The sequence below is a fragment of the Mesoplodon bidens genome, assembly GCF_964165515.1.
Source record: "Mesoplodon bidens genome assembly, chromosome: 18".
In the NCBI taxonomy this organism is placed as follows: Eukaryota; Metazoa; Chordata; class Mammalia; order Artiodactyla; family Ziphiidae; genus Mesoplodon; species Mesoplodon bidens.
Genome location: NC_138175.1, coordinates 47,605,595 through 47,621,466, shown reverse-complemented (window position 1 = coordinate 47,621,466; position 15,872 = coordinate 47,605,595). Strand labels below are relative to the sequence as shown.

Genomic DNA, 15,872 nt, shown 5'->3' with positions numbered 1-15,872 from the left:
GCGACTTTCTGTGAGGGATGGGGGGCGGGTATTGAGGGGCTGGGGATGTTTGGGGAAAAGGGACGCGGAGTCTTCCCGTTCCTTTTTTGCGTTGTTTCCTCCATTCAACCGCAGAGCAACTCTCGATCTCCCCCCTCTACCTCCCCATTTTTTTCCCCCGGGCTGGAAAGAGGTCGTGGTCCCTTTAAGTCCCGCCCCTCCCTCCCCCAAAACTTCCCAGTGTCTGCTCTCTTTTCGATCTCGGACGGCCGGCCAGGCTCGCCGCCGAACTGGTAGGGGCTGGGGGCGAGGGGTCAGGGAGGAGTGAGGGGGGATCCCAGGGAGGCGCCGCCCGGGGCCCGCGACCGCGGCCCGTGTGCAAGGGGTGGGGGAGGGGCGGAGGCCGGGAGCGCGGGTGTGCAGATAACGCGGCAGCCCGGTCGCGAGCCGTGGGCGCGCTCGGGCGGCCGAGCTGCCTGGAACTTGCCGCGCGTGGGACGGTTCCGTCGCGTCCCGTCGGCGCGCGCCGGCGCGAGGGGCGTCCGGGCCCGGCGCGGGGGCGGGGAGGGGAGGGGCCCCTCTCTCCCCCTCCCCCCACCGCATTCCTCTGACGTCTGGACCTCGCGACCCCGCCCTTCAGTCGGAGCCGCACCGCCTTAATTCCGTCGCACTGATCACGTGTTGGAGGCGCTGCGCCGTCTCCCATCTCCGTTCGGCCGGCTCTTTCGGATCTTTTCGGGGTGACTGGGAGCTGATTTACATCTCCACCAGCCCACCCCAACTTTCGTATCTCCTCAAACCCGCGGACCTACCAGGAAGGTCCCACTCTCTTAGTGCCACAGACCCCATTTCAAACTTAGTTTCCACTAGTACCCCTATTTCGGGAACCCCCTTTCACCCGAGTGGAAAGGTTCCAGAGCATCTTTCGGGGGCGTCCCCGCATTTCCCACGTCTGTCTCCTCGCTAAGAGCAGCGTCCCCTCCTCCTCTTCCCCTCCCCCCTCCCCCTCCCCCCCCCAGCAGGCAGCCCCATAACGTTAAAGCCCTTAGGGCGGGATCCTAGGTCAGCGCCCCAGCCCCGCCCCCAGGTTCCGGCTGTTGGGCGTCGTTGCACCCTAGAGACTTGGGAAGGTGTTCTCTGCGGGGTGGCCCTACCTGCCTCGGAGGAAACAAGGCCCGCCAGACGCTTAGAATACTCTTAACTACTCGCCTTTGCAGAGTGCTGGCACTGTACCGGGTGCTGTACCTGGAGCTTGGTAGGGTGGCCAGCTTCACTAAGGCCGAGGCAGAGACCACTGCTCCCTTGCTCACACAAGCACTTACATGCTACGGAAAAAGACAGCCACCAAACTGTGACGACCCAGAGTAGTAAGGGCTGTCGCGTGAGAACCATTGGCCTGAGCGATCAGGCGTTATTATGGGGGAAGCCGAGGGTCTGGGCTGGTAGGGACAAGGAACGCTTCTCAGAGTGAGCAGAGCACGAACAAGAGAATTTTATTCTTTAGCTCTGGCAGGAGGGATAGCGGAGAAAGTTTTCCAGGTGGAAGGGCCTGCTCGGGCCAAAGATCCAGAGGTGCGCGAAAGATCCTGCCCTTTCTGCAAACTGAAAGGAGTTATTTGTGGTTGAATTTAGTGGTAGCTGGACTGGGTCATAAGATAGTCGGCAACAGCAAATGGTTTTATACTGAAGGAAGGGGTCAGATTGGGTTCAAAAAATTTTTCTCTGGCGTTGTGAAGGTTAGAGATGGAGAGGAATAGAATACAGTGATGGGGACAGAGCTGCACTGGCAGTTGCCCTTCTAACTTAGTTTGCCCTTGCGGGGCTGCTTACAGCGGTAAATAAAGACTCAGGGTACTTCAGGCCTTCCCTCCTTTAGAGGGTCGCCCCGCCTCCAGCGGCGCCTGAGAGCGATTCGCGCATGCGTCCTCTCCTCCGATCCTTTCCTAGACTGCGCCAAAGAGCGCCTACGGGTCAGGGATGGGCTCTCCTTTTTCACCCAATCAGGGGCCACCAGTGGTCCTACCGTCTGGTGAGAGGACTCTTTCCACTCTCAACTGACTAATCGGGCGTCTTGCAGAAGATGGACACCTGCAGTAGCCAGTGGAGAGAGGCAAAAGGGAGGGGCCTCCTTGGTTCCTTGCGGAGAGGCGCGGGAAGGTAGTTGCTGTGACGGAAGACTAAGGGCTTTCGGTTTGATGGATTAGCGAGAAGACCAATGAAAGTGGGAAGGAGGCGGGGCTTTTGGGGAGAGTGGTGAGCGCCGCTCCTATCAGGTGCTCCTAACGAGGCCAGGCAGTGTCAGAAATCTGACCAATCAAGTTGGAGTTTATTTTAAGGCGGCGGGGTCGGAGAAATGACTGGCAGAAAGCGATCGCCTATAAGGAGTGTCCCAGACAAACAAGGGCGGGCACTCCTGCAGAACGGCGTGGGCTTTATCCAATAGGTGCGCAAGGCGTATGGAGGCTTCCCCTCCCCCAGCGGCGGGACCAGTGGCTCCCCCTATCGGGTGGGGGAGGCGGGTGACGGGCGTGTCCCTCCCCCAATGAGAGGCGGGGGGAGGCGGGTTCTGGGCCGCCATGTCGCGGAGGCTGCTGCCCCGGGCGGAGAAGCGGCGTCGGAGGCTGGAGCAGAGGCAGCAGCCGGACGAGCAGCGGAGGCGGTCCGGAGCGATGGTGAAGATGGCGGCGGCGGGCGGCGGAGGCGGCGGTGGCCGCTACTACGGCGGCGGCAGTGAGGGCGGCCGGGCCCCTAAACGGCTCAAGACTGACAACGCTGGCGACCAGCATGGAGGCGGCGGCGGCGGTGGAGGAGCCGGGGCGGCGGGCGGTGGCGGCGGGGTGAGGCCAGGGCCCTAAGCGCCGGAGACGGCCGGGAAGGGAGGGGAAAATTCTCACGTTGAGGGCATTTATTTTGGGGAGGGGGGGCTCTGCGCACGCGCCCAGGCCCTCGCGCCGTGGACGGGGTGGGGGAGGGGCAGGCGTTGGGCAAACGGCGGGGTTTGCCCGAGGACAGGCGCTTGCGCGTGCGCGCTCTACAGAGCGGGGTGTGGGGGGCGGAGGAAACTGCTCGCGGTGCAGGTGGCGCAGTGCGCAGGCGCCGCGGGCTGGCTTGTGGGGGCCGGGCACGCGGTCGGGCCGATTTTTTCTTTATCATTTTCTTTTCTGGCCTCATGCGCAGGCGCACTTCTCTTGCCCGGGCCTTGTGGGCGGTTGGGGGGGGGAGGGGCACCACGTGAGCGGGGAACGAGTGGGCGGTAGTCTTTTCCGTGCCTGAGTGGGGTATCTGCCTGATCGCTGTTTGATCTTTGTAGCGTCATGGTTTGTCTCAGTACAGAAATTGATTTCTTTGAGGATATTCCCCCAGACCAGAATATCTGCCTCATTTTTGTGGGCATTAAAAACCGGAAGAAAGCGTTGTGAGAGGTCTTTTTAGCCGTTTGGAAGTTGAACCAAGCTTTCGAGTTATCACAAGTTCGCTTACATTTTCTGAGGGTTAACTGGATGCCGTAGGTTTGATGAACCGAAATGTTCCCTGAGGGGTGGGCACTTTGTAAGGGATTCAGCCTCTTCCGTCTCCTGCTCGGAAAAGACAACCAATTGTTACTCCTGGCTTGGAGCCCATTCCCTCCTCCTTGGAAGTTCCTGAAGCCCTGTCTCGTTCAGCCATTTGCAGAGTTTTCCACGGTTTAGCGGCGCTCTGTAGCCATGATTTACTAGCATTTAAACCGTGCCAGGTCTTGTTGCACGCATTCGAAAGGTGTCTTAATTGAATTCTTAACACTCCTCTATGAGGTAAGAGATGGGCTTACTATTCCCCTTTTAGAGAGGCGAGGTAAATTCCTTTAGGTCTTGTAGCTAGTCTGAGGAGGGGCAGGGATTAGAATTTAGGGCCGTGGAACTCCAAATCACTGAGCTGGTAACCATCAGGCGGGTGTGGCTCCTGTGGTTTGTGTGGTTCATTCCTGAAATAGAATCCAATTCTGCCCATGTTACATGGGCTTCTGCTTGGTGGTTCTCACATTGGAGGCTGGGCCCAGAGCCCAGGAGAGGTGGAGAAAGTTACTTTGCTCTTTATTGATTCCCAGACACTTTTGTCTGTGGGTGGAAAGATACTTCCCCTGGGAAGGGAACTGTCTTGATTTTTAGTGGTACAGGTTGGATCTTCTCTTCTTTTGAAAGACTTCACTCTCTCTTTTGTTAGTCTGACCTAGGTAGTATTTTCCAATACAGATTTTGGTAAGAGAGTAAAGACTAGAGGCAGAGTCAAGACTGGCCTGGATGCCAGTGTCTGAGGCACCTGCTGGACCTGGGGATGAGTGGTGGGGAACAGCAGTGCTTGGCTGTGTGGTGATGGTAGGTTCCTCCACTAGGGGAGGGGCAGAAAAACTTGGGTGAATGCAGCAGAAAATTGAGTCCCCTTTCCAAGCCTCTCTTTTCCCACATTTCTTTGACCAGTGGGAAGAGACTGGTGCTGGGAAGACTGTAAGATGGGACTTGGGACTTGTCTGGTCCTCCATTTTGCCTTCCTCAGAAACTACAGTAAGAGCCATTAGGCATGTGGCCATACACTCAGGCCTTCTGTTCCGCTGGCCCAGAATCCTTTTGGGGTGATTGGTTGAATTGCTGCCCCTAGTTGCCTGCCCTGTATGTCTTTTCTGGGTGACACACTCGAATGTTTTATCTGTCTGAGTCCACAGTGGCACAGACGCCAGTAATCTACTGTCTTGTACAACAGAAAGTGAAGTCTTGTTTTTGCTTCCTTTCTCAGGAGAACTACGATGACCCGCACAAAACCCCCGCCTCCCCAGTTGTCCACATCAGGGGCCTGATTGACGGCGTGGTGGAAGCTGACCTTGTGGAGGCCTTGCAGGAGTTTGGACCCATCAGGTACTCAGCTCAGAGGCCAGGGGTTGGGTATTCAGATGAGTTAACTCCTTGGTGTCCTGAGTGTAACTGGGTTTCTGGTTAGAAGTAACTTGGCCATTTTGGTCCACGTTCCTTCAGCTAGGTTCTGGGGCTCCATTACTCCTGGGGTTAGCCATTTTCCCTTGGATAAGTTACAGCAAGTTCTGTGTCTTCCTCCTTCCTTTTTTTTTTTTTCTCATTCCTTTTTTCCTCTTTCTCTGCCTTGTAATTTTGGCACATGGTGAGTAATGGGAATAGAGTGGTGAACACCACTGTCTTGATTCCTCCCAGACAGTTGCCTACCCAGAGTGGTCAACACTGTGATAGGGGAAACTCAGCTGTCTGTGGGAGGCATCTGACTCAATCAGGTGAGGGCTTGGGAAGGAAGGCTTCCCAGAGAAGCTGATGCCAAAGCCACACACACCTCTTTTGCTTGTCGTGCCACTTACGGCAAGGGATGTTCAGGTCAAGAAACCATGACTGGCACAGAGGAGTCCAGAGGCCAGGGAGGAGTCGGATCGCAGATAACTGAGGCTGTCCTCTGACTCTTGTCTCCATCCCCCTGAGAGGATTGCAACTTGTGTTCTCTTTACCAGTTATGTGGTGGTGATGCCTAAAAAGAGACAAGCGTTGGTGGAATTTGAAGATGTGTTGGGGGCTTGCAACGCCGTGAACTACGCAGCCGACAACCAGATCTACATTGCGGGCCACCCAGCTTTTGTCAATTACTCTACCAGCCAGAAAATCTCCCGCCCTGGGGACTCGGATGACTCCAGGAGCGTCAACAGTGTGCTTCTCTTTACCATCCTGAACCCCATCTATTCGATTACCACGGTGCGTGCCAGTGGTTATTCGTTTAGGTTCTCCTATGGAATCTACCTCCTGCCTTTTTTCCCTGTCTTCTCCCATGAGCCAGACTGACCTGCCAGTGTCCCTTCATCTTGCCTGTGTTTGGTTTTTACAGGATGTTCTTTATACTATCTGTAACCCTTGTGGTCCTGTCCAGAGAATTGTCATTTTCCGGAAGAATGGAGTCCAGGCTATGGTGGAATATCCTTTGCTGGGAAATGGGAGCTCACAGGGCTTGGTAGGAATCCATCTTTTCAACCAGCACGTGTCTCCTGAACGCCTGCCATGTGCCAGATGCCTTCATAGAGCCCATGGTCTCATGGAAGGGCTGGTTAATAAACAATCACACCTAAATAGGCCCTTGAACAGCACAGATTTGAACTCTGGGGGTCCACCTTAAGGTGAATCTCACTCACTAAATGTATACTACAGTATTATGCCATCTGTGGTTGGTTAAATACATGGGTTTTCAACTGCACAGAGAGTCGGTGCCGCTAAAACACACGCACACGTGTTCAAGCGTTGTGTAGTGTGAAAGTACGAGGTTTAAAGTGTGAAGGGAAAGAAGAGTGTGCCATGAGATGCAAGAGGAAAGAATTCACAGGGGTTCTGGGAAGGTCTCTGAAGAGGTGCTCTCCTTATTTCCATGTAGAGGTAGGAACTGATACTCAGGCTGAGGACACCACATCTGCAGAGGTCCTCAGGTGGGCAGGAGCTTAGTGTTGGAGAAGGCGAACAACCTGACAACTGAAGAGTAGCTGATGAGGGGGAGAGGGTTCCTTAGGACATTGGAAGAAGTTACGGCATCCCAGGCAGTGGGGTCAAGCTTGGGTCGGTGCAGTGGCGGGAAGTCACTGATGGGTTTTCAGGGCAGGAGTATAATCTGGTTAACGTTTCAGAGATTGTTCAGGCTTAGGGCGTGTAGAAGCAGAGGGGGAGGATGAGGCTGAAGAAGAAGGTGGCTTGGCCTGTGATGCTGGCAGAGAAGGTTGTTGCTGTGGGGCAGGACGGGGGAGTACAGGTCTCAGAGGAGCTCTGGCCGTGTCTGCGCATTTGGGGCCACACTCCAGCTGTGTCTGTACAAGTGGCTGGTGGCTGTGGGCAGTGAACTAACCCCGAAGCCCGCTTGGAGCAGTCTTTGGGGTGCTACTTGTTCTCATCCTTCTCTGGCGCAACTTGAAGCTCTTCTCAGAGAGCTCTTGGGATGGGACTTTCCCTTAACTCTACTCACATTTGACTCTGTGCAGAGTGCCCAGCGGGCCAAGGCCTCACTCAATGGGGCTGACATCTACTCAGGCTGTTGCACTCTGAAGATTGAGTATGCGAAGGTAGGTCTGGGAAATGGCTGCCCCTTGTCAGCTTCCTAGGTGAGCCCGGAGCCTGGCTGACCTCAAGCTTTTTATTGTCCCTGCAGCCTACACGCTTAAATGTGTTCAAGAATGATCAGGATACTTGGGACTACACCAACCCCAACCTCAGTGGACAAGGTAATCCTGACGGCAGCTTTGTTTTAAACATACCCGCCTTGCCTTCACTTGACTAGCGCACTTCATAGACCTGGACTCAGGGTTATGTAATGCCATTGGGCTCCTGTGGACATGGGAGGGCCTTGGGGGTCAGCTCTTGGAAGATACACTCCAGTGGGAGGGGGTGAATGAGGGGCCTCTGTAGGTCCTAGCTGCTGCTTGTGGCCCTTTGATGCAGCAGAGGATGCAGGGTCAAGGCAGAGGCCTGGGTGGGGTGGGGAGCAGGGCCTCACTGAGCACAGGCCACGGCAATGGCTTACAAACCAGTAGCAGCTCCCAAACGGATTCTGCTGCTTTTCTTCTAGGAGCCTGCTGAGGGTCACTGACCCCATTCTCACTGGGCCAGGAATGGTCCTCTTGCTCTCCACTCTTGACAGGGTCTGCTTCTGGGGGGACAGATTGGGGATGTGACGAGGGCTCCCAGGCCCTTGCAGCAGAGCCTTTGAGCAAGTTGACCTTGTGGAGGTGAGACACCCTGGATTGGAGCAGGGCGGACACGCCTCACCTCACTTGTAGAGGGAATGCAACATCTCTGCAGGGGGCCCAAATGGACAACCCCCTTCCTAGAATCTGTCAAGAATGGTTTGCCTTGGATAGGAGGGAGAGGTGGAGCATTGCCTTTGAAAAACAGCGGCGCCCCCTCAGCAAGACCATCCATCTCTGTTTCTGTCTTGGTCTGATACGTCGGACTAGGCCATGGGCTGAGGGAGGTGGCTGGTTGCTGACATCTCACAGGCCCTGGGAGGCCAGAGGCCCCCATTCCTAGGCAGGCCTGTCTTGTTCGCCCTTGCAGCTGGGAAGCCGTGGGCCGGGTGGGCTAGACTCTTCCCCAGGACCCTCACAATGGGCGCTGTGGGGCTCGCTGCCCCCTCCAGAGGTCAGAGACAAATTGGTGACCGAGTGAATGTACCAGAGCGGGCAATGGCATTACATGACTGCTAACAGAAACACGGCAACCAACCATTTCTTCTCCAAGGAACATAAATAGAAGATGTGCAGACCGGCAGGGGCTAGTGGCAGGGGCTGGCTGTGCATTGGTTTTGATGCCTCTCAGCTTTGGCCGCCCCCAGGCTGGGGGTCAAAAACGAGAGCTGTTGAGGTGACCTGGAGTGAGGGAGGTGCTTCGCCACCCCCTTGGGAACCAGACTTCAGCGGCTCTGCCTCTGCACATTGCTCACCAACACACAGGGTAGAAACCACTAGCTCTTCCTGGAGAGAACAGAACACGCAGCCTCCACCACGTCCCCAGAAACAGCCGCAGACTTGAGCTCACTACATCAAGAACACCACACCGCGCTCCAAGGAACAGCTACAAGCACAGAGGCAGACAGAGACAAAGAAAGAGACGCAACATGGCAGCAGACACTGCTTTTTTACTAAACATTAAAAAAATGTCAAAATCCAAGCAAACTTGAACCCGAAAATGTACACAGAAGTAGGAAACACAGAGAACAGAGCTCTCCCAGCCAGCCAGCGGCGCTCTTTTCGGAGAACGTTTCATAGACTGAAGTAGATTCCATGGGCCTCCAAGACAATAGGATCCTCTCCATTCCTCGCCATGTGGGTTTGGTTTTTTTTGTTTTTCGTTTTTTAAGTCCTTTGGTTTGGGGAGGGCCTTCTTTTTTTTTTTTTCTGTTTTGATATTTTTATTTTTTCTGCAGTCATCGGCTGCCAACATAATCTGCACCAACTGGAGATCAGAAACCAAAAAAAAACCAAAAACTTAAACCACAACAGCAGCAAAAAATCAAAAAAACCAAAACAGACCTAAAACCAAACAGCCAAACAGCTCAGAGGTACACAGTTACCTGCTGGCGGGTAACTGGGAGTGCTCCCAAGGCCAAAAGCGCGGGCATAGTGGGGCCACTGGCACACCTCATAACCAGGAGACACGCACACGGAATGCTACACAGCCAGAAGCACCGCACTGCAGCACACAATGTGAGGAGGTGACAACATGGAGGGACACTATCCACTTCATACACCTTTATTTTCCACTTTTCTGATATCTTCTGAGGACAGAACATCTGTGAGCCATTTTTGACTTAATCAAAACATTGACTTTTAAAACAATTCTTAAAAAGTTGTATCGGATGTGTACCGTAACTTGTATTTATGACTGTAAAACCATGTGATGCAGGGTCGCAGTGTATGTTTGATGGGACGCCATCTTTCAGAACTGTGCTAACTCACTGTTGAAGCGTCCAATGGTAAGAGAAAATACAGATTTGTTTTTTGTGACAAATGGACATTGTACTCTGTACTTCTGCTGTAAGTAGCCCTTTTCCATCTTTGAAATGACTGTTGGAAAACAAAACCCAGGCCGGGTGGCAGGAAAGGGCAGTGGTCCCGAGCCCTGGGTTTTTGGAGTCAACCAGGCCTGGGTTCAAGTCCCAGCTTGGCCACTAACTTGCTTTGTGACCTTGGGCCAAATTGTATTATAACTGCTCAGTTAAAAGTTAAGTGCTCATTTTCCTTATCTGTAAAACGGGGCTAAAATAGTACCTACCTCATAGGGTTGTTGTGAGGAATTTAAGAAACGGTGATGTCTGTTTGTAAAGTACTTAGCACAGTGCCACTCAAGTGCTAAGTTAACGGTAGCGATTATGAACTGCAGCTGGGGTTGGGGCGGGGTGGAACTGCGCCATTGTCTGAGACTGTTGATGCCTTGTACATGACTGCTCATTTGAACTGATGTTGATGTCGCCCTGTTTGTCCTTTCCTACAGTCCCTCTTCTTGGGGTGGATGTGACTAGAGGGGAGGGTGACTGGTACCAAGATTGAGAAAGTCTTCTCTCTAGAGAGTGGGCCCTAGCACTCTTAGACCCTTGGGGCTTTGTGGGCCCAATTCTATTTTTCTACCCTTCCCTGTGTTATTTTCTGGCTCTTAACTCCTCTCCCTTCATTGGGAGTTATTTTAGAAATCTGTTCCCAGCCCCCATATCAGCTTCCATAGTGGCTGCAACTTCCCCAGAGGGGAAGCTCGGGAGCTTCCCGAGGGAGCTCGGGAAGGTGAGAGGCCCGGAACCTGTCTTCATCCTTCACGGATGAAGGAAAGCAGCCTGCTTGGAGTGGGCGGCGGGAGGGACAGTGGGCTCCACCCTTGAGGCTTGGGCTTCATGCCCACCCTGGGCCCGGCCACAGGAAGGAAGCCCCAGTAACCCTTGTGAGGAAGGAAAGGCCACTGCCCAGGCCCTCAGGAGCTGAGGGACGCTGAGATCAGCCTCTGTAGTCAGGAGGGAGAGAAATACCTCTTTTTCCAAGTTAGATTCTAACTGTTCTCTCTGTCTGCAGGTGACCCTGGCAGCAACCCTAACAAACGCCAGAGGCAGCCCCCTCTCCTGGGAGATCACCCCGCAGAATATGGTGAGGGCAGGGGGTTCCCCTCCGTGGACTCCCGTGGCTCATGTGCCCCTGCCCGCCGCCCGCCGCACAAATTCTCACCCGTCCTCCCTCTCTTTCCTTCCCACCCCCCAGGAGGGCCCCACGGTGGGTACCACAGCCATTACCATGATGAGGGCTACGGGCCCCCCCCACCTCACTACGAAGGGAGAAGGATGGGCCCACCAGTGGGGGGTCACCGCCGGGGCCCAAGTCGCTACGGCCCCCAGTATGGGCACCCCCCACCCCCTCCCCCACCACCCGAGTATGGCCCCCACGCCGACAGCCCTGTGCTCATGGTCTATGGCTTGGATCAGTCTAAGATGAACTGTGACCGGGTCTTCAATGTCTTCTGCTTGTATGGCAATGTGGAGAAGGTGAGCTTCCACTAGGTCCACTGCTTTCCTTATAGACCTGGCAGCCCCAGGGGAGGCCCCGACCTTTTGGCCCCCCCAGTGAGCAAAGAATGGGGAAGGAGCCTCTTTAGGAGCAAGCAGGTCCAGAGAGGGTAACTAATTTAATCAGGTGACGCTGCAGATGGATTTTATTTGGTCCTCATGCTATGTGGGTGGTTTATTTTTTTATTTTTAATTTTTTTAAATTTTCAGTGTTATTTAAAAAAAAAAAGACTTTATCACATGAAAGTGTTAGTACTTAATATTACATAAATATTACGGTGTATAAATTTACCCATCACAGTTAAAGATCATTATGTAAGGATCTTCTATGGAACACTTCAGATGATATGGCAACACTGAGCCTTACTGCCTTGCCTGGGAGAAGTTGGCTGGGGCTGTCTGGTGACTGTCCACCTCAGACTAGGTCGTTCCTTCTGTCAAACCCATCTGGGTCCTGGAAGCCTTTGAGTTTATAGCCCCTGGCCTGGCCCATTAACATTAGCAGCTAATAACGTGTCAAGCGTTTTTTTTGTACCACTGTTAAAAGTGCTTTAAATGTTGTAAGTTGTTTCATTCTCACAAGAATTCTTGATGAGACAAGCAGGGGAGTTGAAAGCCTGGGGGGCAGATAACTTGCCCAGGTTCACTTAACCTTTATGTGGAAGCAGGACTCAGAGCTGACACTACTGTTCTTAGTGTTTTTGTAACATAACCCACATAGTCATGACTCAGTATCTGTATATATGTCTGTTGATGGAAATAGCTGCTTTTTTTCTCCCACCATACTTGCTTTTCTGTTGTGCTTCGTTAAATGACCTACTCAGGGATCAGGTCCTGAGCTTAGGGAAAGACTGCCTAGTCTTTGCTGCCCAACTTGGGCTGAGCACTTGCTGTGGGCCAGACAGGCTCCTGTGTTCTGACTCCTCACAAGTGAGGAAATGGAAGCCTCGATCCAGAGCAGGAGTTGACTTCCTAACTGACTTGGAAGGGACAGGAGAAGGGTCTCTGACAGCTGGGCGGTGGTGCTGATACGATTGCTCTCCTCAAGGTGAAATTCATGAAAAGCAAGCCAGGGGCCGCCATGGTGGAGATGGCTGATGGCTATGCTGTGGACCGGGCCATCACTCACCTCAACAACAACTTCATGTTTGGGCAGAAGCTGAATGTCTGGTAGGTACCCAGGCTCCTCGGGCTTGGGGAGGGTTGGAGAGGGACGGAGGAGAGACGGGAGGGGGAGTGGGGCCCACTCTGGACAGAGGTCAGAGGAGCACAGAGAAACCAAGTGCTTATCCAGGCTGGAGTTGGGCATGCAGGTGTGTTCCCAGGGGTTCTGAAGCAGTGGGCAAAAGTGTGTCGGCCTCTCCTCAGCTGTGGAGCAGTGCCTTCTGAGGCGTACACTGCTGTCAGACAGGAAGGAGGCCACAGTAGAAGGTGGGGGGCAACTTGAGGTCTGACACAGGGCTCCCCTTCCCTCCTACAGTGTCTCCAAGCAACCAGCCATCATGCCCGGTCAGTCATACGGGCTAGAAGACGGGTCCTGCAGTTACAAAGACTTCAGTGAGTCAAGGAACAATCGGTTCTCCACTCCAGAGCAGGCAGCCAAGAACCGCATCCAGCACCCTAGCAACGTGCTACACTTTTTCAATGCCCCTCTGGAGGTGACTGAGGAGAATTTCTTTGAGGTGGGTGCCGTGGACTTGGTCCTTCAGCATAGCCATCTGAGGAGGCCATTCATTTTTGAATTTTAACGAATATCTATTGAGCTGCTCTGCTGGGCTCTGGGTTGGGTGCTAGGGACATAGCAGGGACCGAGAAAGGCTCAGAATGGCACCAAACTTCCAGCAACAGTGGAGTTTGCCATGCTGCTTGTATTTTTGGCAAGTCAGAGTGGCTGCTCATTTGCCTTGAAACATTGCTCCCTGTCTGGGTGACGGACTGGTGATTGGAGTCCAATCTCGAAACATCCACACTGTCAGGCCGTCTGGGGCCTAGATGACATTAGAAGGGAGGGTCCCATTATGGTGCTGTCAGAGGGAACCTCGGCAGCTTTGGGGAAGGGTGGAAGTCTGACTGTGGAGTTGGACTTTGGGCCTTACTGTGGCCTGAGGTGTTGCTATTCCGGTTTAGCAAACATTTACCTAGTGCCAGAACACACCCAAATAACAGCTGAAGATGGGAAATTTAAAAAGCAGTTTCCCGGTTTTAGGCAACAAAATAGTTAAGAGCAGTGTTTCTCAACCTTTGCGGGGGTTACAGGGACACCTTAGAGTGTGTGATAAAAGCTTAGAAACTCTTTTGTCCAGAAAAATCCAAGTGTTCAGCTGTGGTGTGCTTGAATTCTGCCATGTGGCACTCCTTGTGTTTCTGAGTCTGTCTGTTCTTTGTTTTTGTTTTGGCCATGCAGCATGCGGGATCTTAGTTCCCTGACCAGGGATCAGACCCGTGCACCCTGCAATGGAAGCGTGGAGTCTTAACCACTGGACCACCAGGGAAGTCCTTTGAGTCTGTTTTCTGTTTCTATTGCAGATCTGCGATGAGCTGGGAGTGAAGCGGCCATCTTCTGTGAAAGTATTCTCAGGCAAAAGTGAGTAAACTGCCCCACCTTCCTCCCCCATTCCTTGACTGTAGATGGGCAGCTCCCTGGCTTCTGCTCAGGTCAGCCTCAAACCTTTGTTTTTCCCATCAGGTGAACGCAGCTCCTCTGGGCTGCTGGAGTGGGAATCCAAGAGTGATGCCCTGGAGACTCTGGGCTTCCTGAACCATTATCAGATGAAAAACCCAAGTGAGTATCTGTGGGTCCTGCGGTCATGCATCCCCCTTGTTGCTTAATGGGTTGGCTCGCTTCGGGCCAGAGCCATCCTTCCTGCCATCAAGATAGGGCCCCAGGGATTTCCTTATTGTCACTGACACAGGCAGGTGGGACCTGGTCGCCAGGAGAGCAGCCTGATGTTTCATGTGGGAGGGCCAGCTTAGCTGCTTGCTGCCACCCGCTCTGCCAGCTTGGGAGTTGCTCAGGCTTGTCCTCCAGGGAGCTGCCGTTCTCTGTGCATCAGAGGCTGGCTCAGTACCCAGGAAAAGGGGCTGTAATAGCCAGCAGGTAAAATTTGCCCACCCAGTTCCTAGGCAGGCCTATTGTGAGCCAGCTGAAAAACTGGGAATGGGATCCTCCATGGAATTGAAGGAAGAGAAGGAGAAATGCCTTGTGTGTTAGTCTTGTTTTTGAGTCTCAGAAGTGGCAGTGAAGAGTGAGTTTGACCCTTGCAGTTGAATTGCAGAAAATGAGAGATGTGTGCAAAACCAGGGGAACTCTGGGTGGGGGGAGCATCCAGAGAGGGGCCCAGTTACACCTCTGTCCTCTCTTTTGCAGATGGGCCATACCCTTACACCCTGAAGTTGTGTTTCTCCACTGCTCAGCACGCCTCCTAATTAGGTGCCTATGGAGAGTCCCATCTGAGCAGGAAAACATTTCTTTCCTTTATGCTGTTTTTTTCTTTTGTTTGTTTTGTTTTGCAGATGTTCCTGTATTCCTTTTTTTTTAATACTAGGTTAGTAGAGGCTTAACCATAATGGAAACGCTGGAAGTCTAAAGGGGGAGGGGAAGGGGAACTGCTATCTCCCAAGATTAACCTTCACTTTTAAAAAATTATTGTACATGTAATTTTTTTTTTTTTTCCTGTTCATACATTTGTGCTGTCCGTGTACTCTTGGCACATTTCAATAAAATTGTTTGGAAAATAAACGTAGCACTTTCTGGGATTCTGGGGTGTGTCTGCTTCCCTCACACTCAAGTCTTCTGAAGAGGGGCAGGCCGGCCAGGACACAGCTGCGGCCCCTCCAGAGGGGCAGGTCCAGCCCTGACGAGTGATGTGGGCCAGAGCTGCAGATTGGGAAATGATGAAAGGGTCTTGAGAATCTGGGAGACCTGGTGGCATCCTTCATGGGCTCTACCCAAGCAAGCTGGATCTAGTTGAAGAGTCTGTTTTTTTTTTAAGTAAATAGTTGAAAAAATTAAATTGAGATTTTAAAAAGAAGAAAGCCTTAATCTTACAAAGTAAACTTACCCGCCTTTAAGGTTGGAAAATGAATCCTCAGATAAAAGTGAAAGTCATCTCCCCACTCCCCTTGAAAACAAGTTTTTTTTTTTTCCATAAGGAAAGTTCTCCTATTTGCTTATGTGTCTTAACAGAAAATGCTTTGTACTGTAAGATGTTCTCACATCACATGCAGGGCAACCTCATTATCTTTAGTCTTACACAGTATCTTGTGTGGATATGTCATAATTTACTTGGTTCTGAAGGTAATTTCCAATTTGCTGCTGCAAACAGTACTACTATGCATCTTTATACACATGTTATCCAACTTCCTTGATACTGATCTGGAGGTAAATTCCTAGCAGTGGAATTGCTGGATTAAAGGATGCATTCAATTGCAACTTGATAGATATTCCCCAGTCTTGGTGTGTGGGAACTTGTGTTTATGGTTGGGACTGGGCCATATGGGTGGAGGGCAGACGATAACCTGGAAGGGAGCCGCCTTTAAGAACCTTGACTCATACTGGAGGGAAGAGGTCCTGCAGAGAGGAGCAAGTCAAAAAGTCTAGTTGCTTGTGTGCGCTTGAAAAAACCCACTTTGGTAATTTTCTGTAGAGTTTTTAAACAGTAACATCTACTGAAGTCAAATGGCATTTATCAAAGTTTCACCAGGGAAAGCTTCAAACAACCTCTAGACAAGGAGAAACTACAGTCACCTTGCAGCCGTAACTTAAAAATCTAGGATTATTTTAAGCTAATCAAGGGGGGGTAAAAAGTAAATTTCCCCATTTTGTCTGCCAGTAC

General features: G+C 52.5%; 1 protein-coding gene across 4 annotated transcripts; it reads left to right on the top strand.

Moving 5' to 3' along the window:
* Nucleotides 1-215: 215 nt before the first annotated feature.
* HNRNPL (heterogeneous nuclear ribonucleoprotein L) lies at nt 216-14,776 on the top strand. 4 transcript variants are annotated; one of them, XM_081217402.1, is made up of 13 exons: nt 2,528-2,816; nt 4,747-4,865; nt 5,480-5,717; nt 5,848-5,935; nt 6,966-7,060; nt 7,147-7,219; nt 10,553-10,624; nt 10,736-11,016; nt 12,086-12,207; nt 12,518-12,719; nt 13,564-13,621; nt 13,724-13,819; nt 14,551-14,776. In XM_081217402.1, exons 1-13 carry the CDS (start codon nt 2,556-2,558, stop codon nt 14,574-14,576), a joined length of 1,731 nt encoding a protein of 576 aa, XP_081073528.1. In that variant the 5' UTR covers nt 2,528-2,555; the 3' UTR covers nt 14,577-14,776. The 4 variants fall into 4 exon arrangements, with proteins under 4 accessions (XP_081073529.1, XP_081073526.1, XP_081073528.1 ...); XM_081217401.1 differs by having other exon boundaries at nt 2,529-2,816; nt 14,405-14,776; XM_081217403.1 differs by lacking the exon at nt 2,528-2,816 and adding an exon at nt 216-272 and having other exon boundaries at nt 10,553-11,016; nt 14,405-14,776.
* Nucleotides 14,777-15,872: the final 1,096 nt, after the last annotated feature.